The sequence below is a fragment of the Mobula birostris genome, chromosome 11 (assembly GCF_030028105.1).
Source record: "Mobula birostris isolate sMobBir1 chromosome 11, sMobBir1.hap1, whole genome shotgun sequence".
In the NCBI taxonomy this organism is placed as follows: domain Eukaryota; kingdom Metazoa; phylum Chordata; class Chondrichthyes; order Myliobatiformes; family Myliobatidae; genus Mobula; species Mobula birostris.
In genome coordinates this window covers 106,196,175-106,221,824 of record NC_092380.1, presented here as the reverse complement: position 1 = coordinate 106,221,824, position 25,650 = coordinate 106,196,175, and the positions used below count along the sequence as shown (strand labels likewise).

The window sequence follows — 25,650 nt, the reverse complement described above, 5'->3', positions numbered from 1 at the left end:
GAACTCTATCAGGCATGTTAGACAAAATCTGCCCTTCACAAAGCCATGCTGACTGTCCCTGATCAGACCATGATTCTCTAAATGCCTATAGATCCTATCTCTAAGAATCTTTTCCCACAGCTTTCCCACCACAGACGTAAGACTCACTGGTCTATAATTACCCGGACTATCCCTACTATCTTTTTTGAACAAGGGGACAACATTCACCTCCCTCCAATTCTCCGGTACCATTCCCTTGGACAACAAGGACATAAAGATCCTAGCCAGAGGCTCAGCAATCTCTTCCATCACCTTGCGGAGCAGCCTGGGGAATATTCCGTCAGGCCCCGGGGACTTACCTGTCCTAATGTATTTTAACAATTCCAACACCTCCTCTCCCTTAATATCAACATGCTCCAGAACATCAACCTCAATCGTATTTTCCTCACCGTCATCAAGTTCCCTCTCATTGGTGAATACCGAAGAGAAGTATTCATTGAGGACCTCGCTCACTTCCACAGCCTCCAGGCACATCTTCCCACCTTTATTTCTAATTGGTCCTACCTTCACTTCTGTCATCCTTTTGTTCTTCACATAATTGAAGAATGCCTTGGGGTTTTCCTTTACCCTACTCGCCAAGGCCTTTTCATGTCCCCTTCTTGCTCTCCTCAGCCCCTTAAGCTCCTTTCTTACTACCCTATATTCCTCAATAGACCCACCCGATCCTTGCTTCCTAAACCTCATGTATGCTGCTGCCTTCCACCTGACTAGGTTTTCCACCTCACTTGTCACCCATGGTTCCTTCACCCTACCATTCTTTATCTTCCTCACCAGGACAAATTTATCCCTAACATCCTGCAAGAGATCCCTAAACATCGACCACACGTCCATAGTACATTTCCCCGCAAAAACATCATCTCAATTCACACCCGCGTCAATAGTAACTGGGAGCAGTGCAAGCTTAGTCTTCCTAAAGACCATCACCATCTCCTTTGTCTTACTGATGTTGAGCTGCAGATGATTCAGCTTGCACCACTTGACAAAGTCCTCCACCAGGGTCCTGTATTCATCCTTCTGTCTTCCCTTTATAAACCCAACTATTGTTGAGTCAGCAGAGAATTTCTGCAGATGACATGACAGTGTTGTATCTAAAGTCCAAGGTGTACAGGGTAAACAGGAATGGAGCTAATACAGTCCCCTGTGGGGCCTCAGTGCTACTTGTAGCCATGTCTCACACGCGTTTGAAGCTACACAAACTGTGGTCTGCCAGTCAGGAAGCCTATTATCCAGGATACAATGGCATCGATGCTTCACTACCAGATGAATTCAATGCCTTCTATGCACGCTTTGAAAGGGAGAACACAACTACAGCTGTGAAGATCCCTGCTGCACCTGATGACCCTGTGATCTCCATCTCAGAGGCTGATGTTAGGCTGTCTTTAAAGAGAGTGAACCCTGGCAAGGCAGAAGGTCCCGATGGAGTACCTGGTGAGGCTCTGAAAATCTGTGCCGACCAACTGATGGGAGTGCACAAGGACATTTTCAACCTCTCACTGCTACGGGTGGAAGTTCCCACTTGCTTCAAAAAGGCAACAATTATACCAGTGCCTAAGAGGACTAATGTGGGTTGCCTAATGAGTGCTATTGCCCAGTAGCACTCACATCGGCAGTGATGAAACGCTTTGAGAGGTTGGTTATGACTAGACTGAACTCCTGCCTCAGCAAGGACCTGGACCCATTGCAATTTGCCTATCACCCCAATAGGTCAATGGCAGACACAATCTCAATGGCTCTCCACAAAGTTTTAGACCACCTGGACAACACATACACCTACGTCAGGATGCTGTTCATCGACTTTAGCTCAGCATTTAATACCATCATTCCCACAATCCTGATTGAGAAGTTGTAGAACTTGGGCCTCTGTACCCCCATCTGCAATTGGATCCTCGACTTCCTAACCAGAAGACCACAATCTGTGCGGATTGGTAATAATATCTCCTTCTCGCTCACGATCAACACTGGGGTACCTCGGGTGTGTGCTTCACCCATTGCTCTACTTTCTATATACATATGACTGTGTGGCTAGGCATAGCTCAAATACCATTTGTAAATTTGCTGATGTTACAACAATTGTTGATAGGATCTCAGGTGGTGACGAGAGGGTATACTGGAGTGAGATATGCCAACTAGTGGAGTGGTGCCACAGCAACAACCTGGCACTCAACATCAGTAAGATGAAAGAGCTGATTGTGGATTTCAGGAAAGGTGAGACTAAGGAACTCATACCAATCCTCATAGGGAGAGCAGAAGTGGAGAGAGTGAGCAGTTTCAAGTTTCTGGGTATCAAGATTTCTGAGGATCTAACCTGGTCCCAACATATCACTGTAGTTATAAAGGAGGCAAGACAGCAGCTATACTTCATTAGGAGTTTGAAGAGATTTGGCATGTCAACAAATACACTCAAACTTGTATAGATGTACTGTGGAGAGCATTCTGATAGGCTGCATCACTGTCCGCTATGGGTGGTGGGGGCTACTGCACAGGATCGAAAGAAGCTGCAGAGGGTTGTAAATCAAGTCGGCTCCATCTTGGGCTACCTTCTGCAGCTTTTTCCATTCCCTGTGTTTCAGGCATTGGTGAGTCCAAACCAGCCTGTGCTGCAACCAGGCAGGAGACTCCATTGTTGAGTTTTTGGTGATTATACATCCGGTCCAATTAATCAATTAACCTATGTGATCAATTAACCTCCTACTCTATAGGACTTTGGAATGTGGGAGGAAACCCACGCGTGATCGGGAAAAAGTATGAACTCTTCACAGGCAGCAGCTAGAAATTAACCCTGGTCGCTGGCCAAAGATTCGGCATAGCTTCTGAAAGAAAGAAAGAAATCGGAAAACAGGTTTGGGACAAAACTCAGGCAGAGGTGTTCAAAGTTCTTCCCGCAGTTTGTTTCCCCGCCCCGCCCCCACTGTAAATTCGCAGTCTCTTGGAGTCTCTCTCCACATGAATGATGACATAGTGGAACCATTTGGCGGAACTACAGCTCCCATAACACCCAGCGGCGTATTTCCGCTCGTCACTTCCGTAAATAAACGGTCAGTCGGCCGCTTCGGGCTGTCGGCGGGCTGTCGGTGAGCTGTCTGCGGGAGGTGCAGTGGGTGGCTGCCGGCCGAGCGAGTACCGGGGCTCGGACGGGTAGATTAATGGCAACGGGCTGTGGGCTGGGCCTCGCCGGTATGGAGACGTGAGGCGGTGCAGCAAGGAGCGGGTGAGCGCGGTGGCGAACAGGGAGAGGCCGGGTGGGGTGGCCTGAGACCGGGCGTTGCACAGAACACGCTGCACACACTTAAACACTGGGCCGATATACAGGTGCATGCAACTTACCACCTGTATATACAGCTGTCCATCACCTGCCAACTTGTATATATCATCTGTTAGACTGTATGTAATAATCTATATATGCATATTTCTTTTCATCATATGTATGTGTCATAAACACATGGTATCCTATAAAATCTGTTATGATACATAGTTGGACAGCACAGCCTACCACGCCCATGGTTGTTTCCATCCCCACTCATCCAATTTGCCCACACTTTTGTGCCTTGCCTGTCTAAATCTTCCTTCAATGTAGTGATTGTGTCAGACCCTGAGTCCCCTGGCAGCACAGCCCAGATACCAGCCACTCTCCGTGTAGGAGAAGAAAAAAGACTTTCCCCTCAAATTCCTTTAGACCTCCTTCCTCTTATTACCAATTAAACCAAACTAAATTTCAATCAACACACACAAGATGATGGAGGAACTCAGCAGGACAGGCAGCATCTTTGGAAATGAATAAATGGTCGACGTTTCAGGTTGGGACCCTTCTGCAGGACTGATTAGACTGTTTATTCATTTTCATAGATGCTGCCTGACATTTTGTGTGTGTTTCTTTGGATTTTCAGCATCTGCAACTTGTGTTTTAAATTTCATTCAAATAACTTGTTTTCCATTCTTGCACTTAATTCTTTCTTCTCTCCACAACAGTCTACCCTTAAACTTCAAACCCTTTCTCTCTCATATTTCATGCTCACACTATGGGAGAAAGATTTCTGCTAATCTACCTGACATACCTCTTATTAATTGTAAATACCACAATCAGGTCACCCCTCAGTTTCCTTTGTTCCAGAGAAAACAAATGCATCCTCTCCAATCTCCCCCTAAATAAGGTCCTCCAGTCCAAGCAAGATTCTGGAGAATCTTCTCTGCACTGCCATTGTTGTGTTACGATGGAATTGTACAGTGCAGTGTTTAGTAAAGTTGCAACATAACAACTCAAACTTCTGTTTTCTGTGCCCTAACTTATGAAGGCAAGCATGAAGTTTTCAGATGACTCTGCCATAGTTGGATGCATCAGCAAAGGAGATGAGGCTGAGTACAGGGCTACGGTAGGAAACTTTGTCACATGGTGTGAGCAGAATTATCTGCAGCTTAATGTGAAAAAGACTAAGGAGCTGGTGGTAGACCTGAGGAGAGCTAAGGTACCGGTGACCCCTGTTTCCATCCAGGGGGTCAGTGTGGACATGGTGGAGGATTACAAATACCTGGGGATAGGAATTGACAATAAACTGGACTGGTCAAAGAACACTGAGGCTGTCTACAAGAAGGGCCAGAGCCGTCCCTATTTCCTGAGGAGACTGAGGTCCTTTAACATCTGCTGGACGATGCTGAGGATGTTCTACGAGTTTGTGGTGGGCAGTGTGATCATGTTTGCTATTGTGTGCTGGGGCAGCAGGCTGTGGGTGGCAGGCACCAACAGAATCAACAAACTCATTTGTAAGGCCAGTGATGTTTTGGGGATGGAACTGGACTCTCTGACGGTGGTGTCTGAAAAGAGGATGCTGTCCAAGTTGCATGCCATCTTGGTCAATGTCTCCCATCCACTACATAATGTACTGGTTGGGCACAGGACTCATTCCACCGAGATGCAGCACAGAGCGTCATAGGAAGTCATTCCTGCCTGTGGCCATCAAACTTTACAACTCCTCCCTTTGAGGGTAAGACAGCCTGAGCCAATAGGCTAGTCCTGGACTTATTTCCTGGCATAATTTACATATTACTATTTAACTATTTATGGTTTTATTACTATTTAATTATTTATGGTGCAACTGTAACGAAAACTAATTTCCCTCGGGATCAATAAAGTATGACTATGACTATGTAATATGCTTTCCAAGGCCCCTGTGTTAAGCAACATTCCTTAGTGTCCTAATAGTTACAGTATATATCCTGCACAGAACTCAGCAGGTCAGGCAGCATTTATGGAGAGGAATAAGCAGTTGAGGAAGTGTCTCGGTCTGAAACATCAACAGTTTATTCCCCTCCATCAATGCTGCCTGACCTGCTGAGTTCCTCCAGCACTTTTTTTTGGTGTGTGTTGGATTTTCATCTGCAGATTCTCTTGTATTTACTATATATCCTACTCCTATCCTACCCAATGATTTGGAGTATGGTATTAATGGATCGGTGGCTAAATTTGCCAATGATACAAAGATAGGCGGAGGAGTCGGTAGTGTTGAGGAAACAGAGAGCCTGCAGAGAAACTTAGATAGTTTATGGGAATGGGCAAAGAAGTGGCAAATGAAATACAATGTTGGAAAGTGTATGGTCATGCACTTTGGTGGAAGAAATAAAGGGGCAGACTATTATTTAGATGGAGAGAGAATTCAAAATGCAGAGATGCAAAGGGAGTTGGGAGTCCTTATGCAAGATACCCTAAAAGTTAACCTCCAGGTTGAGTCGGTTGTGAAAAAAGAGAATGCAACGTTTGCATTCATTTCTAGAGGTATAGAATATAAGAGCAGGGATGTGATGTTGAGGTGCTATAAGGCCCTTGTGAAACCACACTTGGAGTATTGTGTGCAGTTTTGGGCTCCTTATTTTAGAAAGGATATACTGACATTGGAGAGGGTTCAGAGAAGATTTACAAGAATGATTCCAGGAATGAAAGGGTTACCATATGAGGAATGTCTGGCAGCTCTTGGGCTGTTTTCCCTGGAGTTCAGGAGAATGAGGGAGGATCTCATAGAAACATTCCGAATGTTAAAAGGCCTGAACAGATTAGATATGGCAAAGTAGGGGAGTCTAGGACAAGAGGGCATGACTTCAGAATTGAAGGATGTCCTTTTAGAACTGAGATGGGGAGAAATTACTTTAGTCAGAGGGTGGTACATCTATGGAATTTCTTGCCACGAGTGACTGTGGAGGCCAAGTCATTGGGCGTATTTAAAACAGAGGTAGATAGGTTTTTGATTAGCCAGGGCATCAAAGGGTATCTGGTGAAGGCAGGGGAGTGGGGATGACTGGAAGAATTGAATCAGCCCATGATTGAATGGTGGAGCTGACCTAATGGGCCAAATGGCCTACTTCTGCTCCTGTATCTTATGGTCTTACTTGACCTCACCTTGCATTTGGGATTAAATTGCAAATGCCAATATTCTGACATCTTTTCAGCTTTATCCTGTAACTTTAGACAATCTAATTCGCCATCCCACAACATCGTTTCATGTCAAGTTTATAAATCATACCTCTTACATTCACATCTAGGTCATTAATATACACTTAGTGGCCTCTTTATTAGGTACCACTTGTAGCAAATAAAGTGGCCACTGAGTGTATGTTCATGGTCGTCTGCTGCTGTAACCCAACCACTTCAAGTTTCGATGTGTTGTGCATTCAGAGATGCTCTTCTGCACACCACTGTTGTAACATGTGGTTATTTGAGTTACTGTCGTCTTCCTGTCAGCTTGAACCAGCCTGCCTATTCTCCTCTGACCTCTCTCATTAGCAAGGCATTTTCACCCACAGCACTGTCACTGACTGAATTTTATTTGGTTTGTTTTTTGCACTTTTCTATGTAAACTCTAGGGATTGTTGTGCATGAAAATACCAGGAAATCATCCCTTTCTGAGATATCAAATCACTCCGTCTGTAACTAACAATTGTTCCACGGTCACTTAGATCCCATTTCTTCCCCATCTGATACTTGGTCAGAACAACAACTGAATCGCTTGACCATGTCTGCATGCTTTTATGCATTGAGTTGCTGCCACATGATTGCTTAGATATTTGCATTAACAAGCTGCTGTACCTAATAAAGTGGACACTGAGTGTATATTGCTTGTAGTGGATGAAGTAGATTCAATTGTAGCATTGGAAATGCAACTGAAATGAAGGAAATTGTAAGATTATGAGGACAGTGGGACTACTTTGTATTGAAATGCTATGGATTTGACAGGTGAAATGGACCATGCTGCGTTTTGGTATGTTTTTGTGTTGCGTGTGTTATTATTTATATGTTTTGGGAGTCTCTCTGTGCCAGTAGCACTTTTAACTTGGCTTATAGCCCACTCTAGAGACTTGAACATCTAGAGCAACTGTCCAATTGAGTACAGAGAATGTGCTGTTCACATTAGACCTGTGGGATGAAGGACCCTTGGCTCTATTTCAGAGTTAAGTAATGGACTAATTCCTAGCGTCTTGGCCTGTTGCTTATTTCTCAATCAAAGTTCTAATGTAGATTCTGTATTCACTTGGTGGTTTGTGAGATCTTGCTGTACACAAATGGACTGACGTTTTCCTGTCATGATACCAATCGTTAAATGTAATGTTTTTCATGTAGAAGTAGTTTTGTATGGTTAACAACCAATAGCCCTTTAACATCACCAAGCTACACAAACAGTAATGTGTATTAACAGGGAACATTTAATTTTATAATGCAAAACTTGACACCAAACCTTAGAAGGGAATTTCTGAGTTGAGAGTTTAATTAGCCAAATGCACGGTTGTCAGTAACTGCAAAAGGTACGGCACATTAGTGTAGCAGTTAGCATAGAGCTTTACAGAGCCAGTGGTCAAGCTTCAGTTCCCTCTGCTGTCTGTAAGGGGTTTGTACATTCTCCCCGTGACCACCTGGGTTTCCTCCGGGTTCTGCAGCTTTCTCCTCCATTCCACAGACCTACGGGTTAGGGTCAGTAAGTTGTTAACATGCTATCTTAGCACTGGAAGTATGGTGACACTTGTAGGCTGCACTCAGCACAGTTGATGCAAACAATACATTTCACTTTGTTCTTTGATGTACATGTGACAAATAATTCTAATTTTTAAAAAATTTATAGATACAGTACAGAATAGGTTTTTCAAGCCACTCCCTAGCAACCCACTGATTTAATCCTAGCCTAATCATGACAATTTTCAGTGAAGTATGGGAGGAAACCAGAGCACCTGGAGGAAATCCACACATTTCATGGGGTGGACATAAAAACTTCCTACAGAGGACATCAGGATTGAACTCCAATGCTGTGATTTGTAATAGCGTTGTGCTCACTGCTTACACCATCCTGGCACCCAACCTTTACAAGAAAGATGGATGGGCTAGATGATAGTGTTAGAAGGACACAAGGATTGTAGGGCTGAAGGAGATTATGGCAATAGTAATCTCACACAGATGGGCAGTCCCTTAGCTCACTATCTTTTCACTGAAGAAATGATGCCTCCCTACTGAATATTTACTGCATTTTCTCTCTGTCTTTCAGATTTCCACTATCCATGGTACTTTGCATGTATACACGAAAAGGTTCTTGATAAGTGTACTTCCATCTCAATGAGAAAAGAAGCAGTGCTCGATCCAGGGGAATGAAGTCCGGCAAGTGCTGCATGCTTTACTGAGAAGCCTTTGGAGAATGCTGATCACAATATTAAATTTAAAATAATAATGGAAAATTATATAAGTTAATCATGTGCTGTAGTACTTAACCTGAAAAGGCCTAGCTTCCACAACAAAATGATTTGGCAACTGGAATGGAATCAAATATTGGTAGTCCAAGCAGTAACTGAGCAACAAAAATCTTTTAACGAGGTGATGGACTGAGTATAAAATAGGCACTGTTAGATGAAGAGCATATATCGCATCCAAGAGTTCCCCGGGTGGAAAAAATATTGAGATGAAAATGAGACAGAGGAGGTAGTAAAAATATAGTAGGGATTTAAATGAAGTCTGAAGAATAAAGGGAAAAGGCAAAGAAGGAATGGGAGTAGACCAGTGGCTTACATAGAACATTGCCCAAAAAGTTGGTGAATATAGGAAGTAAGAGCAGGAGCTTCTCATGCCTGCATCACTGTTCTTTCAGAGCATGTCTGACCTTTTACCTCAGTTTCCTGCTCTAATCCTACAAACTTTGATTTGCATGACATACACAATCCTATTCCGTGACTGGATCTCCGCAGCACTCTTATGTTGAAGAATTCTAAACATTCACTATCTCCGGGGAAATATTTATGAAGCCAATTAGGATTCATAAAGGGTAAAGGGCAGAAGGTTGCCTTTCATCTTTAATCTGTCTTCACTTCTTGCTATGGTAATGGTGGTGAATAGGTTAAAAATAGAAGTTTAACAATTCTCCCACTGCCACAGATAGTAGAGTTACTGCCTCACTTCACCACATGTTCAGGCTCATTCCCGACCTCCAGTGTTGTCTGTACAGAATTTGCACAATCTCCCTGTGACTGCATGGGGTCCCTTGGTGCTCCATCTTCCTGTCCCATTTCTGTAATTGCAATTGTAATTTCCCATTGAATTATGACTCATTTGTGAAAGTATAGTTGGAAATTTTTGAAAGAAGTTATTATTACACAACTTATTGAAAAACTTTTGCAATCATTTTGGGTGAGCCTATGAAAATTAAGTTTTATGACATTGGTAATCTTATCACTGAAATAGTTCACAATTCCAGTTGGTTAATTTCATGGATACCAAAGGAATCTCATTTCTGTATGGAATATCTCACTGGGGATTTTTGTAAGTCCCCAATGCCAAGCAGAAATTAAGATCAGCAGAGCTCAAGGCCACTGTCTTTTACAGGTTCAAAGTCAAAAAGCTGTGTTGAATATAGTTGAAGCACTTCAAACATGCCAAAGGAGCCAGAGAAACCACAAGAAGATGACGGGGAGGAAAAACCCATGAGCACACATCATAGCAGGCAGGGTGATTCAGAAGCCGAAAATCTGCATCATCAAACGAGCCAAGGGACTGAAATCTCCCGCAAAGAAAGCACTCTTCATTGTAAGTTTGTAGTTATACATCTTCATATGCCCAAGCGCAGGATCAGAGTTATGAAATGTGGCAAAGTTATTGATGGGATTTGTTATGATGTATTTCACTTTTCCTCTCTTTGTGAACTACTGTGCAAATTCCAAAGTACTAACTCAGGAATTCTTTTCTTCGTAGCCCACTACCCCTGTAGGCCATAAGCCGCCAGTAGCAGCTTGTCAGAGTCCTCTCTCCTGGGCCCGTCTTTCAAATTGTTCCCAACTGTAACCCATCTTTGAAAATCTTTACTCTCTTAAAGATGAGCTTCTGTTGGTGTTCGGTAGCTCTGGGTTATTACAGGATGGGGTTGCCAGCCCAATGCCCAACCTTCTTTTCTCAGCAAGGTTTGGGACTGTCTGTAGCAGAGTTAATAGAAATGGCTACATGAGAAGATTTATTAAGATCAATGGTGTATTGTATCAGTTCGGATTCTGAACCACAAAAAGAGGAAAATGCTTAATCACCTTATAGGAGTAATGCGATTTAAGATTTGTACAGGCAGATCTGCAATGCCATTTAAAAACTCAATTTAAAAATTGCAAATTGCCTGTGGTTTTGATTGTATAATTACACAATAATTGAGAATCAATAATTTATATTTTTTGCAATTAACATTTTGTGCTTTTGTTTCTTAATATTGTAAAAATTTTTTTAAATTACTGGTTTCATTAGTTTTGAATATTTCTGAATGCCAGAGGTAGCAAGGGTTTTCCTCTTTCATGCACATGTCCCAGCCATTCTGGGGTGACAGTGACAGGACCTTAGTAATGAAGATTCAGGAAGTCTTTAACCATATAACCAGAATTTTGAAAGAATTCTCACTGCAGATTCAGACAGTGTATGTGCCAGCAACTTGTATATAAAAAAACAGGGCAATGTTTTTTAACAGTGAATAATATATATTGTAATGGGGGGATAACATTGAAATAACAATGTGGTAATGCTGGAATAAATTGTACTTTATATAGTTCAATGAATACATTCTCTTTACATTTAGAAATTGACTGTTTAATAAAATTGCCAATCCTCGGCTGGGATATGAGAATGTTCCAATCGTAAACATTTAAAAATGGAATACTTATAATATTTAAATCACACTTCTTATTAAAAGGATTTCTATGCAAGGGGAGGCAAACTATTCGGTGATTTTATGGTTATGTGGTTGTCCATCTGATTTGGATTTGATTAGATGTTTAATTAACAGAACTGACTTTTATTCTGCTGATTTCTAAAATTCAATGATTGATTCTTATTTCAGATAGTCACATCAGATCTGACCTTGAATTCCACTACCAAGAAGTGATGGCTATCATCCTGCACATTTATGCAAAGGTCGAGGATATATTGAAGTATGAATGTGTCATGACATAATTTTTCTTGTGATTCCAGCTGTTTCTCCTAGCCTGGCATCTGTAGAGGAGCTAATCGAGACAGAAAAGGGCATTTATAACATGGCTCTAGCCCATGAGATAGTAGTTAATGAAAGCTTTGAAATCAAAAAGCGGGACCTACCAGAGAACAGGTACATTTCTTGAACAGAATAATAGTGTTTATTGTTTTAGCTTTTGAACGTCTGTACTTTTTATTCTCGTTAATACATCAGTTGCTTTACAATCAAGATCAGGTTCTGATTCTTCATTTGGTCTCCGTGCTAATTGCCGATATTTTTATTTGCCTGAGTGAAATCAGTCAAAGCTTAAATTCAGGGCAAGCTGAGCTTTTCTGTTTGTAGGTCACTATGACTTAATTTCTAAGTTCACATACTATCCTTTGGCCTCACTTGCCCTGCCACGCACAATCTGTTCCATTCATGGAAGGCTTAGTGTTTGATTCACTCTAGCCTCAACAGTCACCTCCAGTTCCGCAAAATCATTTTAAAACCCAAGTCAACCTGGATCTGAGGGACTGCCTATGGCAGAAGGGACCTGGACTCTCTTTCTATATTAAAGAGAATATAAAAGTCTGCAAAAGGGACAGACAGATGAGTAGCTTTTGTAATTAATTAATCAAGATAGCCTTTAATATAGAACTTGGAGAATAAGTTCCTTAAGTTTGCCATAGCCAGGCTGTGGTAGTGAGGATAAGCTCCCACTATCTATTAAATGCTCTTGGTGGCCTCTGACCAGTCCAGATCCTGGCCTTCATGTGTGGCTTAGCTACTAAGCCTGGTGGAATTATTTCTACAGACAGGAGAATGGGTAAAGGCAGGTTACTGGTGGCTTAAGTCCCGCTGCTTCGGGCAGATAGGGCTTGTCAGCTGTGGTTGGCTGCACACCTTGGAGAATGAAAACTTTGATGTCAGACCTTCACTGCCTTGCAGCTATACCCACTCATGAGGAAGACCGGGAGTAAATCCTAAGGAAAAATCCAGAGTTGGTGTCCCTAGGGCTGTTCTACGTTGAGTTCAGCGCTGGCAACACTTGTGATGCTGCTGATGCCAAACTGTATTGGTCTCTGCCATTCCTTTGGATTCATCAGGAGAGGGGTGCCTGCTGTACGGGCAACAGCTTACTGCACTGCCGTGGCTTGTATAGACAGCTAGGATGAAACGTCTGTGGTCAACCCTGATCAATGGAGGGTCCACTGTAGAATAACAGTATCAAAAATGACACCTATAGTCATAGTTCCCGCTAAGCTGTGCGTGTGCACGCACACACACGTTTTTCAACCAGCGCACAAAGGAAATTAATGTGCGCACAAATGGTTAGTTACCTAAAATAGTGTAGTAATTAATAATTATACTTATTGAAAATAATCTTTTAGCTAACTGTTTCTGTTAACTAGTTGGTCGGTTTTTCAAATACCACAATGCACGTCACTAATTTATGTCACCTCACCTATCCTGTTCCGGTTTGTACAGCTGCATCACGGTGGCAGCCTTGTTTGGCGGACAGTGTTCTTATCGTAAAGTTTACAAAATCTATTTCAAATCCTGTAGATAGCTTACTAAGTTCTTATTGGAAAAAATACTGATTCACTTATGTCGAATTCAAAAGAAGTGAAGGGCGTGAAGCGCAAAAGAACTGCAAATTTGTTTAAAGTTGAATGGCTTAACAAAATAGTAGAAACTGTTAGACCGAAAGCTCATGAGGTCATGAACGTTCAGCTATGAGAAATATTTATGTATGATTTGGAAACTGGAGTTATCTGTTTGTATTGTCATGATACGAAAGTCGCTGCAGAATTTGCTAGTGGAAAGAAGTGGGATGATATTTGGAAACTTGACTTTTTGAAGCGTCATTTGGCAAGTAAGTCGCATTTGGACGATGTACAAAAGCTCAGGCAACAGAACCCGTCATTACCCGTTACAGGAGTGGTACGCGTGTTGCGGTTGAGTGCTAGGTGAGCAAGAGCGAAAACTATTGAACTCAGAGGAGATCAAAGTTGAGGTACAAGAATGGTCAGCTTTTGATTTCTCCGCAATTGCAGATTGTGACTTCACAATTGGCGATGAACAAGTTTAAATTAGATTAGATTATGAGGACACGCAGTCCTCTTTTATTGTCATTTAGTAATGCATGCATTAAGAAATGATACAATGTTCCTCCAGAGTGATATCACAGAAACACAAGACAAACCAAGACTAAAAAAACTGACAAAAACCACATAATTATAACATAGTTACAACAGTGCAAAGCAATACCGTAATTTGATGAAGAACAGACCATGGGCATGGTAAAAAAAAAAAGGTCTCAAAGTCTCTCAAAAGTCCCATCATCTCACGCAGACGGTAGAAGGAAGAGAAGAGAAACTCTCTTCCTGCCATGAACTTCCAGCGCCGCAAACTTGCCGATGCAGCACCCTGGAAGCACCCGACAACAGCCGACTCTTGAGTCTGTCCGAAAACTTCAAGCCTCTGACCAGCCCTCTGACACCGAGCACCATCTCTGCTGAGCGCTTTGACCCCAGCCCCGGCAATAGTCAAAGCCGAGGATTTGGGACCTTCCCCTCCAGAGATTCTCGATCGCACAGTAGCAACGGCAGCGAAGCAGGCATTTCAGAAGTTTCTCCAGATGTTCCTCCATGCTTCTCACATCTGTCTCCATCAAATCAGGATTGTGCACGGCACCTACTTACAAATACAATATCATTCTGGAGCGACCGTGTGCGCTGTGTCACGTCGCCATCTTCTCCTCCCCTCCTTTTTTAATGCCTTATGTCTAAAATATCATGATTTTCTAGCTGAAAATATTGTAATAGTTAGACAGTTTAATGATTTCAAATTTTCCGTGCAAGAAAAAATTAAATCCAAACTGATTTCAAACTTTTCTCAAATGGTGGCATTTGTACTTCAAAATGGACAGTTTTGCAACCTTGCACAGTTGGTGGACATTGGGGGAAACTTTCTTGCGTCTAGTACAGACTGTGAGCGAGGTTTTAGCCTAATGAATCAACTCAAAAACAAGCTGAGAAACCGTTTAGGTGAATGTCATTTGGATATTTTAATGAGAATCAAAAGCTATCAATGCGATGGAAGTTCTATTAGTTAAGGTAGAGTTTACAAAGAATAGGTAAATGCCAAAGACAGGAGAGAGAAAAAATAACTGAGTGACTTAAATACGATAAAAATTAAATATCTCCAACCTGATGGCATGAACATTGACTTCTCTAACTTCCGTTAATGCCCCTCCTCCCCTTCGTACCCCATCCCTTATTTATTTATTTACTTATTTATTATTATCATTATTATGATTTTTTTCTTTCCCCTTTTTTTCTCTCTGTTTTTCTCCCTCTGTCCCTCTCACTATAACTCCTTGCCCAACCTCTGGACTCCCCCCCCCCCCCCCACCCTTTCTTTCTCTCTAGACCTCCCGTCCCATGATCCTCTCCCTTCTCCAGCCTCGTATCCCTTTTGCCAATCAACTTTCCAGCTCTTAGCTCCATCTCCCCCCCCCCCCCCCGTCTTCTCCTATCATTTTGGATCTCCCCCTCCCCCTCCCACTTTCAAATCTCTTACTACCTCTTCTTTCACTTAGTCCTGACGAAGGGTCTCAGCCCGAAACGTCGACTGTACCTCTTCCTAGAGATGCTGCCTGGCCTGCTGTGTTCACCAGCATTTTTTGTGTGTGTGACTTAAATATGTATGTTATTTTGTTGTTATTCTTTGCAGTTTTATGTCAAGTATTTTGTAAACCTACATAAACTGTCCCATGTGTGCATTCAGTGCGCACATACTTTTGTCACAGGAAAAGAATTTGCACAACATAAGATTTTTGCGCACATTAACTACTAAAAATTAGAGGGAACATTGCCTATGGTACATTAAGATGCTTGTGCATTGAAGTTAAGAGTGACTGTATAACTAATCTACAATTGCCATCATGTCAACAGTTTTCAGAAGACAATTGAAGGAATTGTGAAGAAAGCTTTTTGGGATTGTTTGGAAGCTCAGCTAAATGAGGATCCACCAGTTTATGACCATGCAATCAAGCTTCTAGGTGAGATTAAAGAGGTAAGATCTCCAGGATTATTGTAGACCTCCACCACACCCACCCCCCATCTGATTTCATTTGAAGACTCTTAATTCCTTTGTTTAATGTTTTATTTGGAAATAGTACAGCAATCCCATTGACAGTCATGAGGAGATCGTGATGGTGGACTGTTTTAGAACACAGAACATTATGGCATAGTACAGACTCTTCAGCCCATGATGTTGTGCCAACTTCCAATCTCCAGAAGATGACATATTCTACATTAAGCTATTGAAACCTATCAAATATTGAAAGGCTACCATGGAGTGGGTGTGGAGAGGATGTTTCCTGTAGTGGGGGTGTCTACGAACAGAAGGCAAAGCCTCAGGATAGATGGACAACTATTTAGAACAGACATATTTCTGTAGCTGGAGGATAGTGAATCTGTGGAGTTCATTGCAACAGATGGTTGTGGAGAGCAAGTCATTGGGTATATTGAGTTCTTGATTAGTCATAGCATCAAAGGTTATGGGGAGAAGGCAGGAGAATGGGGTTGAGAGGAATATCAAATCAGCCCTGATGGAATGGTGGAGCCGAATGGCCTAATTCTGCTCCTATGTCTTCTGGTCTAGGTGTCACTCCAGTGCAGAAGTGAGATTGCAGATTTTTCTTTCCTCATACTCCATTAGGAAATCAGCTGGGTTTTTTGAAACAATTGGTAGACCTTACTGTGTTCTCACTAAACTTGCAAATTTCACAAGTTGCTCCAATGGAAGTTGAACACTCCAGCTGTCTTGTCTAATACCATCATCGTGTTGGTAGTAATGCTGTAACGTTAGTGATTGAATTTCCTATTGTATATTGGTCACTTTCTCACTTGCAAGTAGTTTAATGCTTTAATAGGGAACAGCAAGCAGTCCACAGATTCCTACCAGTACTTGGATGTAACCATGCAGTATGTGTGGCCTAATACACAGCCTACCCTGCCTTCTGGAGGTAGAATCTGGAGTGAAGCAGAGAAGCAAAGATGAGGGGTAGCTTGCACACCCAGCAATAGCCATTACTGTAAGCTTTTTTAAAACGTCATGATAATCATACATTGAAATATTGTTAGAACTGTACAGGTGAGCATATGATTTATAAATTATGGTAATTAAATTTATTATATCATGCATAATTTTGAAAAAAAAGTTGATTCATGTCCATCTCCCGTCCAGACTAGTATCCACTGCATCATCCAAGTGGTTGTACTTAATTTGCAAGAGTAAACAGATTGTTGCATTTTGTTAACTATTCTTTGTAATGTAATTTTTATCTATCCATAAGTATAATATTGAGAGTATTTTGAATATTAAATTGAACAGCTTGCATACTCATTTCTGTTTTATTACGGCAGTACGGAATGCAGGAAATATATTTAACCTTATCGCCATGGTGTGGCTACTTGAGTAGTATGAAAGCCACAGTTATTCAGCACAGAAACATGTCCATGCTGCCCACCGTACAAGTTTAATTGCCGTTCAACCATACACATGTAAACAGCCAAACGAAACAGCAGGGCCAAAGTTCAAAAGCTCAAAGCACATTTATTATCAAAGTATGTATACATTATACAGCCTTGAGATTCGTCTCCTTACAGGCAGCCATAAAGCAACGGAGCCCAACAGAACCCACTTTTTAAAAAAGACCATCATACGTGCAACGTGCAGGGAAAAAAAAAACCGTGTAAACAATAAAAGTAAGCAAATAACATTCAGAACTGAAGTTTCTGAAAGTGAGTCCACAGATGTGAAGCCAGCAGCCAATTCAGGAGCCTGTTAGTTACAGGCCACAGCCTCAGTTCTGCGCAGAGGCCAGTAAACCTCGCGTAGCAGCGAGCTGAACTGACCTGTCCTTTGCCTCCGGCCCTGACGCCCTGACCTTTTGAATCTGGCCCAGTGCTTAAATTTTCCAAACCTCAGGTTGTTCCTTGCTCTCGGACCCAAGCCCTGCCTCTTCGTTACATACCCCACCACCTTGATTCAGCCCTAATCCAAGCTTTCCAGTTCAGCTCGGCCCTTAAATCAATCCCACTTTGGGTCTTTCCTCAGTTTGGGGCCTTGGCTCCATCTCCATATTGCCTCGCCTTGGAATCCAAATCCACTGCAGCAATGGCCAAATATTAGCTCATTCCCACTCTTGTGCCTGAGCCAAGCTACTTCAGCTCGGCCCATGCACACTATGCCGCAACCATCCTGCACCTTCGAAATTTCAGTTAACGCAGCAAAAATGCCAGGTTGTACAGGCGGTTCAAAATCTCAACTCTGAAAGGGAAGTTGCAGGTTATTGTTTGCAGTGATCGTTTACCGGAAAATGTGTGATTAATAAAGTAGTTAGGAGTTTTAGCCCAAGTCCCTGAGTGTCATGGTCTGTAGGTTGATAGTGCATGGGGTGTCCTCCTGGAGCGGTATTTCAGCGAGAACAAGCACGCAACAGTTCCTCATCCTGCGCTAGTGCAGCTGCAGATGAACACGATCCGGCTTGTCTTCAACCGAATGAGCACTAGAGAGCAGCACCGATAGGAGAGACCAGTCCACATTAATCTGGCGTTACTTGCATTATGTCTGTAGCATGATGGCTCAGGTACTTAGCCTGATGCTTCTTAAATGTTGTCAGACTACTTACTTCTACCACTTGTTAAGGCAGAGCATTCCAGACTGTGAATGGAAAAAGAAATTCCCCCGCTCCCAAGATCCCCTCTAAGCTTCCAGCTCTTACCTTAAACCTATGCTGTCTGGTCTTAGATACCACCACTGTGGGAAAAAAAAACAGTTTTACTAGCAACCCCACGTAATTGTATATATTACCTCTATGTGGTCATCCCCAATTTTCTCTGTTCAGGGAAAACAAATCTAACCTATCCAGTCTCACCTTAAAAGCTCCTGTCTATAAGGAGTTTATACATAGTCCCCATGACTGAGTGGGTTTCCTCCAGGTGCTCCAGTTTCCTTCCACATTCCAAAGACGCACAGGTTAGTAGGTTAATTGGTCACGTGTGTAATTGGGCAGCACGGACCATTAGGCCAGAAGGGCATGTTACCATGCTGAATCTCCAAATAAATAAACTGTAATGCTCCAATCCTGGTGAATCCTCTTTGCTCCCTCTCCAGTACAGTCACGTCCTTCATGTGAAGTTTATACATTGACTATTCCTTTGATAGTAGTAGGCAGCCATCAATCCCAGAGGATCATGGGTTTGCACCCCTGGTGGACTGTGTCCTCTCCAGGCCGCAAGCCTGGGCGGGAAGATTTGAAGAACTGACTTACCTGCGCAGCGGGTTCCTCCTCTCCATGTCACTGATGTAGTCCAAGGGAAGGGCAAGTGCCAATACAGCTTGGTACCAGTGTCATCGCAGAGGTTACCAGAGTGAAATAGTAAACAAGAGACCCTGGCTCCAGATTTCTTCCTCGGAGTTTACAGAGGACTTTACTGTGGATGGTATGATTTATAAAACATCTATTCTGGTAGCTAAAGGTGCCTCTTGAACATGTAGATTTGTGCATAAATGGGCCATGCCTGTGGTACCCATCAGGGTGTACCCATCAGGGTGTACCCATGTCTTTTGGGAATATGTCAGTATAGATTGTTACACTCACTTTGGAACGGTCTGGATGTTGCTGATGTTTCCATCTAGTTTCTGATAGCACTGTTTTGTTCTAGACTCTGCTCTCATTCTTGCTGCCTGGTCATACCAGGCTGAGGAACCAAATCAACGAAGTTCTGGATCTGGACCTCATAAAACAGGAGGCTGAGAACGGAGCATTGAACATCCCAAAACTAGCTGACTTCATCATTGGGATGATGGGAACACTCTGCGCCCCTATCAGGGATGATGACATCAAGCTCCTCAGGGATGTCTCTGATGTGGTGCCACTATTCAGGTAAGATTATATATTAAGATTCAGTAATAATGTGTCAACTTACTTTTATTTTGTATCAAGTTGTTATTTTGATTAGTAGCAAAGTGAAATCTGCAATGTAATATATCATCCTTTCTACCTTTTTGTTCTTCTTCCCTCTTAGTGAACCCCTCTCCCCCACTGCCCACGAACATGAAAACTAAAAGTTGCTGCAATTGAGGAAGAAACTTAAGAACTTTCATTTCTCTACCTAATCTGACAATTTAATCAACTGTATAATATGGTCTCTTGTTTGGTTAATTGTTGCAATCTCAACTATACTTGGCCAATGCCATTGTGGTCGTATGTTCATAAACCAGAGTTAGACCATAGAACCACAAGGCATAGGATCAAAATTAGGCTATTTGGCCATTGAATCTGCTCTGCTAGTCTAACATAGCTGATTTATTTTGTCATCCAAGAACTTAATTAACTTAATGCTTTGTTTTGGTTTCTGGAAGGAAAGCAGGTGCAAAGTGTTTTGATTTATTGATTAGATTCTATTTCTGAAGCTATTACTTTTGATTTGTACATGATTCTGCAAAAATTTGAAAGTGACACAAAACCTGGAAGTATTGGCAAAAAATGTCGTCGTCGTGGCTCTCCCTCGAGGTCGAGGATGATGGTCCTCATTCTGTTGATCTACTTATGGGCTCTCAAGTGGCTTATGAGTCCAATCTTGGCTTTGAAAGTTCTTCTGCATTCAGGACAGGTAGTTCCAGATGGCAGATCGGGCTTTGGTTGTTGCTGCCTCTCTTTCCATTTTCTTCTCTTTTCTTCTAATTCTGCACATCTGTTGGCTTCGAAAGTTGCTGTTCCTTCTCGGATGATGGCTTGCCAGAGTTTCCTGTCCTTGGCATTGGTTTCCCAATTGTTGATGTTGATGTTACATTTCTTCATGTTAGCTTTTAAGACGTCTTTGAATCTCTTCTGTTGCCCTCCTCTTTTACGTTTGCCTTCTTTAAGCTGGGAGTAGAAGATTTGTTTCGGCAGACGTTCGTCTTTCATCTGAACAACATGACCGCTCCATCTTAGTTGGTTCTTGATGATGTAGGCTTCAATGCTTGTTGTTTTTGCTTCATTTAGCACACTTCTATCTTCCCAGCTGATACTTAAGATGTTTCAAAGACAGCATTGATGGAACTTTTCAACTTAACACCATAAAAGGCCATTATATAGCTGATGTTATGAAGAGACTTCGCTGTTGAAATTTAATGTTTAAAACTGTGAAGTGATGCAGTATGCTACTGAGGCAAAGTAGAAACAATAATGACTAATGGGACCACAGGAACAAAGAGACTTGGGCATGAGTATGTCTGAAATCTGAAGCAATAAATACATAAAATGTAGCAATATATAAAAAGTTGTGTCATTCTGCCAAGAAGGTTAAAGGTTATTTAACGTGCAGATAATTATCTTGATTATTGTAGGGCAGTTTGAGAAAATAATTGTGTAGGAGCGTTTGATCTCTCTGGCTTGTACTCACTGTAGTTTAGAAGAATGAATGGGGATCTCGTTGAAATTATTGAATAATCTAGATCAGTGTTTCCCAACCTTTTTTAGCCCAACACCCCCTAAGCACTTACATACTTGACAACACCCCCTCCCAAAAGCACCTTTATACCTGCCAACGCCCCTCTTAGGCACAATGTATTTTCTGGCACCCCAGTAGTGTAAAATCATGTCAACCATATGCTAACATGAGAAAAATGATTCTGCTTTAAATTTTTATTTGTCTTTAAACCTAGCTTACACAGTACCTGTGTGCTGTACAGCAACTTCGATATCAATGTGATCCATGAGCTGGATGGTTTTTAGCAATTGTTGAAATATCTGGTTAAGTTGTGACAGCAAAAACCTTAAGTTCCCACGTGTAACAATGTCCAAGCGGTTTCCGTTTTTTTGTGAGTATGTGTTTCACTGCACTGAAGCCTCTTTCAACAAGATAGGAAGATGGAAATGCAATGAAGAGTAGCTTTGCTCTTCTTCAAAGACCAGGAAGCTTCATATGCAAGCTCTCTTTCTATTCTTTAACCTTGCAAAGAAATGGGTTAATTACCCTGTTCGGAATTTCCAGAACGTTCAAATCCTTGAATCATTCTGAAAATCCTTCTTCAGTGATTGTAGATATAAGCAGTACTCTTGCAAATCACTGTCTGTGAAAGAGAGTGCTATACTTTCCATACATCGCAGAGAAAGTGTGAGAACATTCTTCTCCCAATATTTCCAATTTTCTGATAAAAGTGGACACCATACATCTTGCCTGGTAAACTCTAGCCGAGATTTCTTGTGAGTTTTTTTCAATAGTAGCTTTCTCTTTCCCACTGCTTCATAATGTTGTGACTGGTAAGGCACCTAACCAACAGTTGGATGTGCAGTCTCTCCCATCTCAGCCACTGAAGGGTTGTAACTCCTCCAGAGTTGTCATAGTTCTCTTGGTGGCCTATCTCACTAGTTCCCCTCTTGCACAACCACTTAGTTTTTGACGATAGCCTGCTCTAGGCAGATTTCCAGCTGTTCCATATTTTTTCCATTTCTTGATGATTGACCACTGTACTCCAAGGGATATTCAGTGACTTGGAAATTTACTTGTATCTATCTCCTGACCTGTGCTCTTCAATAACCTTTCCATGGAGTTGTGTGGCATATTTGTTTGTCTTCATGGTGTAGTTTTTGTCAGGATACTGACTCACCAGCAGTTGGACCTTCCAGATGCAGGTACATTTTTACTACAATTAATTGAAACATGTTGTCTGCACACAGTGTTCTCCATTTAACTAATTATGTGACTTCTACAACCAGTTGGCTGCACCTGTGATAATTTGGTGTGTCATATTAAAGGGGGTGAATACTTATGCAATCAATTATGTTGTGTTTTATATTTGTAACTAATTTAGATCACTTTGTGGAGATCTGTTTTCATTTTGACATGAAAGAGCTGTTTTCTGTTGATCAGTGTCAAAAAAAGCCAAATTAAATCCACTGTGATTCAATGTTGTATAACAATATAACATAAAAACTTCCAAGGGTGTGAATACTTTTTATAGGCAATGTATACTTAACATGCCAACGAGGGAGAGTGTGACAACCTTTTGTGCACAGTTTAAATTCCTTTGTGAGCTAGTAGCAAAAGAGGTGTGTGTGTGTGTGTGTGTGTATGTGTCTGTATGTGCGTGCGCGCACACACACCCACACCTTAGAGAGAACATTGGTCGAGAGGGATAATAAATCTGCCATGATGGAACGGTAGAACACTCTGAATAGGCCAAATAGGCTAATTCTGGTCCTGTGCCTTATGGTCTTATGCTGGCTTCATCAAATAAAACAGAGCTTTAATTGAACTTTTATAATCAGTAGTTAAACCACAGCTGGAATGCAAAGGATATGAGTACCCTCGAGACAGCATGGAAATTTACTAAAGCAATTTCCTTCACTCAGAGGGTCGGGAGAGTGTGGAATGGGGAGCCAGCTCAAGTGGTACATGCCAGCTCGATTTCAGCATTTAGGAGAAGTTTGGATAGATACATGGATGGTAGAGTTATGGAGGGAATACTATGGTCCGGGTACAGGCCAATGGGAGTAGGCTGTTTAATTGATTCAGCATGGACTAGATGGGCTGGAGGGCCTGTTTCTGTGTTTTTTTTTCTATGACTCAAAATAAAGCATGATTTATTCTCAACATGTATTCTCTATTGACAGGGAGATTTTTGCTGTGCTGGACTTAATGAAGCTCGACATGGTGAATGTTACCATTAGCCGCAGTCGACCGCACTTAATGAAGCAGTCTGTTGATTACGAGCGAAAATGTTTCCAGGAGTTCCTTGATAAGCAACGTGGTGAGAATGAAGAGTCATTTTATAGTCATATTACCTAGATAATTTGATGTTTTTAGACTTCGCTAGTTATTTATGTGTAATTAAAAAGAGACTTGCTTTATATGTCACATGTATGCCGAAACACTGAAAAGTACAGCGAAATGTGGTGTTTGCTTCAACAACCAACACAGTTAGAGGATGTGCTGGGGGCAGCCTGCAAATGTCACCATACTTCTGGCACCAGCATAGCATGCCCTCAGCTTACTAACCCTACCTTGTACGTCTTTGAGATATGGGAGGGAACTGGAGCACCTGGGGAAATCCAATTCAGTCACGGGGAGAATGTACAAACTCCTTACAGACAACGTTTGAAATTGAAGAATATTGGTCACGTCAGTAGAGAGGTTAACAAGAGAATATGGGTAAATCAGTTGATTTTGATTATAACGGTGGTGTGCCTTTTTAGGTAGAATGTATCTTTTTTAATCCGGTTATGTTGTTTAGAAATATTCCTCGCTAGTTCTCTATCTCAGCCAGTAACTAAAACCAGGATAATTTAGTAATAATGGTGTGCTAAGATCATATGTTATTCTATCGACATTGTTTGTAATATTGCTGAAGAAAAAAATCATATGTTTGTTAGAGTCTATGACATGATTTAATTCACTTTATATTTAACCAGTTTGGTTTTATGGCTTAGAATCACTGAGTTATACAGCAGGGAAAAGGCCCTTTGGCCCAACCCATCCCTGCTGACTAAATTGCTAGTTCCACATACCTTCATTTGGCCTGTATCCCTCAGGTCACCTTAAATCTGTATCCTTTAGTTTTGCACTCCCCTACCCTAGGAAAAAGACTGTGACCATTCACCTGGTCTCTGCCCTTTATGATGTTGTACACACCCCTTATGTAAGGCCATCCCTCAGTCTTCTATTTCCCAGGCTAAAAACCACAGTCTATCCTGCCCCTCTTTGTAACTCAAACCCTCCAACTGCAGCCACATCCTTTTGAATCTTTTTTGCACTCTTTCCACCTTAATGACATCTTTCTTTATAGCTCAGTGACCAGATCTGCACATAATTCCTTAACTGTGGTTCATATAAAGGACTGCAAGCTTCATACATCCTGGCTTCTCAAGCACTGCATTTTCTGATTTAAAATGAATTTATTTATATTGGATCTTTTATGACCTCAGAATATTTCAAAGCTTAATAAGATCAGGAAAGTATTTTTGAAGTACAACAGACTAATGTACTGTAAGCTTGCAAGAACAAAAATGCAATAATCAGACTATTTATAAAACATTACAGCACAATACAGGTCCTTCGGCCCACAATTTTGTGCTGGATTTTAACCTACTAAAATCAATTGAACCCTTCCCTCCTATATAGTCTTCCATTTTTTTTCTATCATCCATCTGCCTAATTTAAGAGTTTCTTAAATGTCCCTAATGTATCTGCATCTACCACCATCCCTGGCAGGGCATTCCATGCACTCACCACTTTCTGTGTAAGGGATTTGCCTCTGACATCTCCCCTATACTTTACTCCAATCACCACAAAATTATCCCCCCCCCCCCCGCCCCTGTATTAGCTAATTCCTCCCTAGGAAAAAAGCCTCTGGCTATCCACTCGATCGATGCCTCATCATCTTGTACATACCTATCACACTACCTCTATCCCACTTTACTCCAAAGGGAAAAGTCCTAACTTGTTCAACCTATTCTCATTAGACATTTTCTCTTTTCCAGGCAGCATCTTGGTAAATCTCCTTTGCACCCTCTCTAAAGCTTCTGCATCCTTCCTATAATGAGACCAGAACCATCACAATACTCATGTTGCCTAACCAGCTTTATAGAGCTGTAACAAAGTCAGTGAAAATAGGAACAAACTAATGTTAACATTTTCCTTCCCTGACGCTATCAATAGTGTAAAATTGTAAATTTCTTTAGTAAGACAACTTTATTGGAAATGTGAGATCCCCCTTGATTTTCTTTTTTGTCATAGGTTCACTGGAGATCACAACAGAGTGGCTGCAAGAGGCTGCGAGTGAAGTTCTGGGTCCTAATACTTCTGTGCTTGACGGAGCCACAGCCGCCGCCACAGAAGTTTCAGCTTTGGGCCCTTCCTTGGTGTTAAATCATGCCTATGTTAAATTACTGAAATGGGATCATGGCAGCAAACTCTTCCCGGAGGTTCGTACCATTTCCTCACCTCATATGTCCTGACAGGAACACAGAAAATAGTAGGTCAACAGGCCCTTCACTATGACATTGTTTGATCTGTGCTGGCCTTAATTTCTAGTGTGTATCGTTTCTCCATACTTCTCTATTCTTCAATCTAATATTTATCCACCTCCATTTGAAATAGTTCCAGTGATC

The 25,650-nt window shown here is 41.8% G+C and overlaps 1 protein-coding gene across 4 annotated transcripts in view; it reads left to right on the top strand.

The window, feature by feature from the left end:
• Positions 1-3,068: 3,068 nt before the first annotated feature.
• tcp11l1 (t-complex 11, testis-specific-like 1) overlaps positions 3,069-25,650 on the top strand; it is a 32,117-nt gene continuing 9,535 nt past the window's right edge. The window contains exons 1-8 of one of the 4 annotated variants that reach the window (XM_072272792.1): positions 3,069-3,247; positions 8,553-8,662; positions 9,878-10,078; positions 11,495-11,627; positions 15,437-15,557; positions 19,217-19,437; positions 23,155-23,291; positions 25,277-25,464. In XM_072272792.1, the coding sequence (XP_072128893.1) occupies positions 9,925-10,078; positions 11,495-11,627; positions 15,437-15,557; positions 19,217-19,437; positions 23,155-23,291; positions 25,277-25,464 (954 nt within the window). In that variant the 5' untranslated portion in view covers positions 3,069-3,247; positions 8,553-8,662; positions 9,878-9,924. Of the gene's footprint in view, positions 3,248-4,326; positions 4,407-4,937; positions 5,016-8,552; positions 8,663-9,877; positions 10,079-11,494; positions 11,628-15,436; positions 15,558-19,216; positions 19,438-23,154; positions 23,292-25,276; positions 25,465-25,650 lie in introns of those variants that run through there. The other 3 variants (XM_072272795.1, XM_072272794.1, XM_072272793.1) reach the window with 3 other exon arrangements.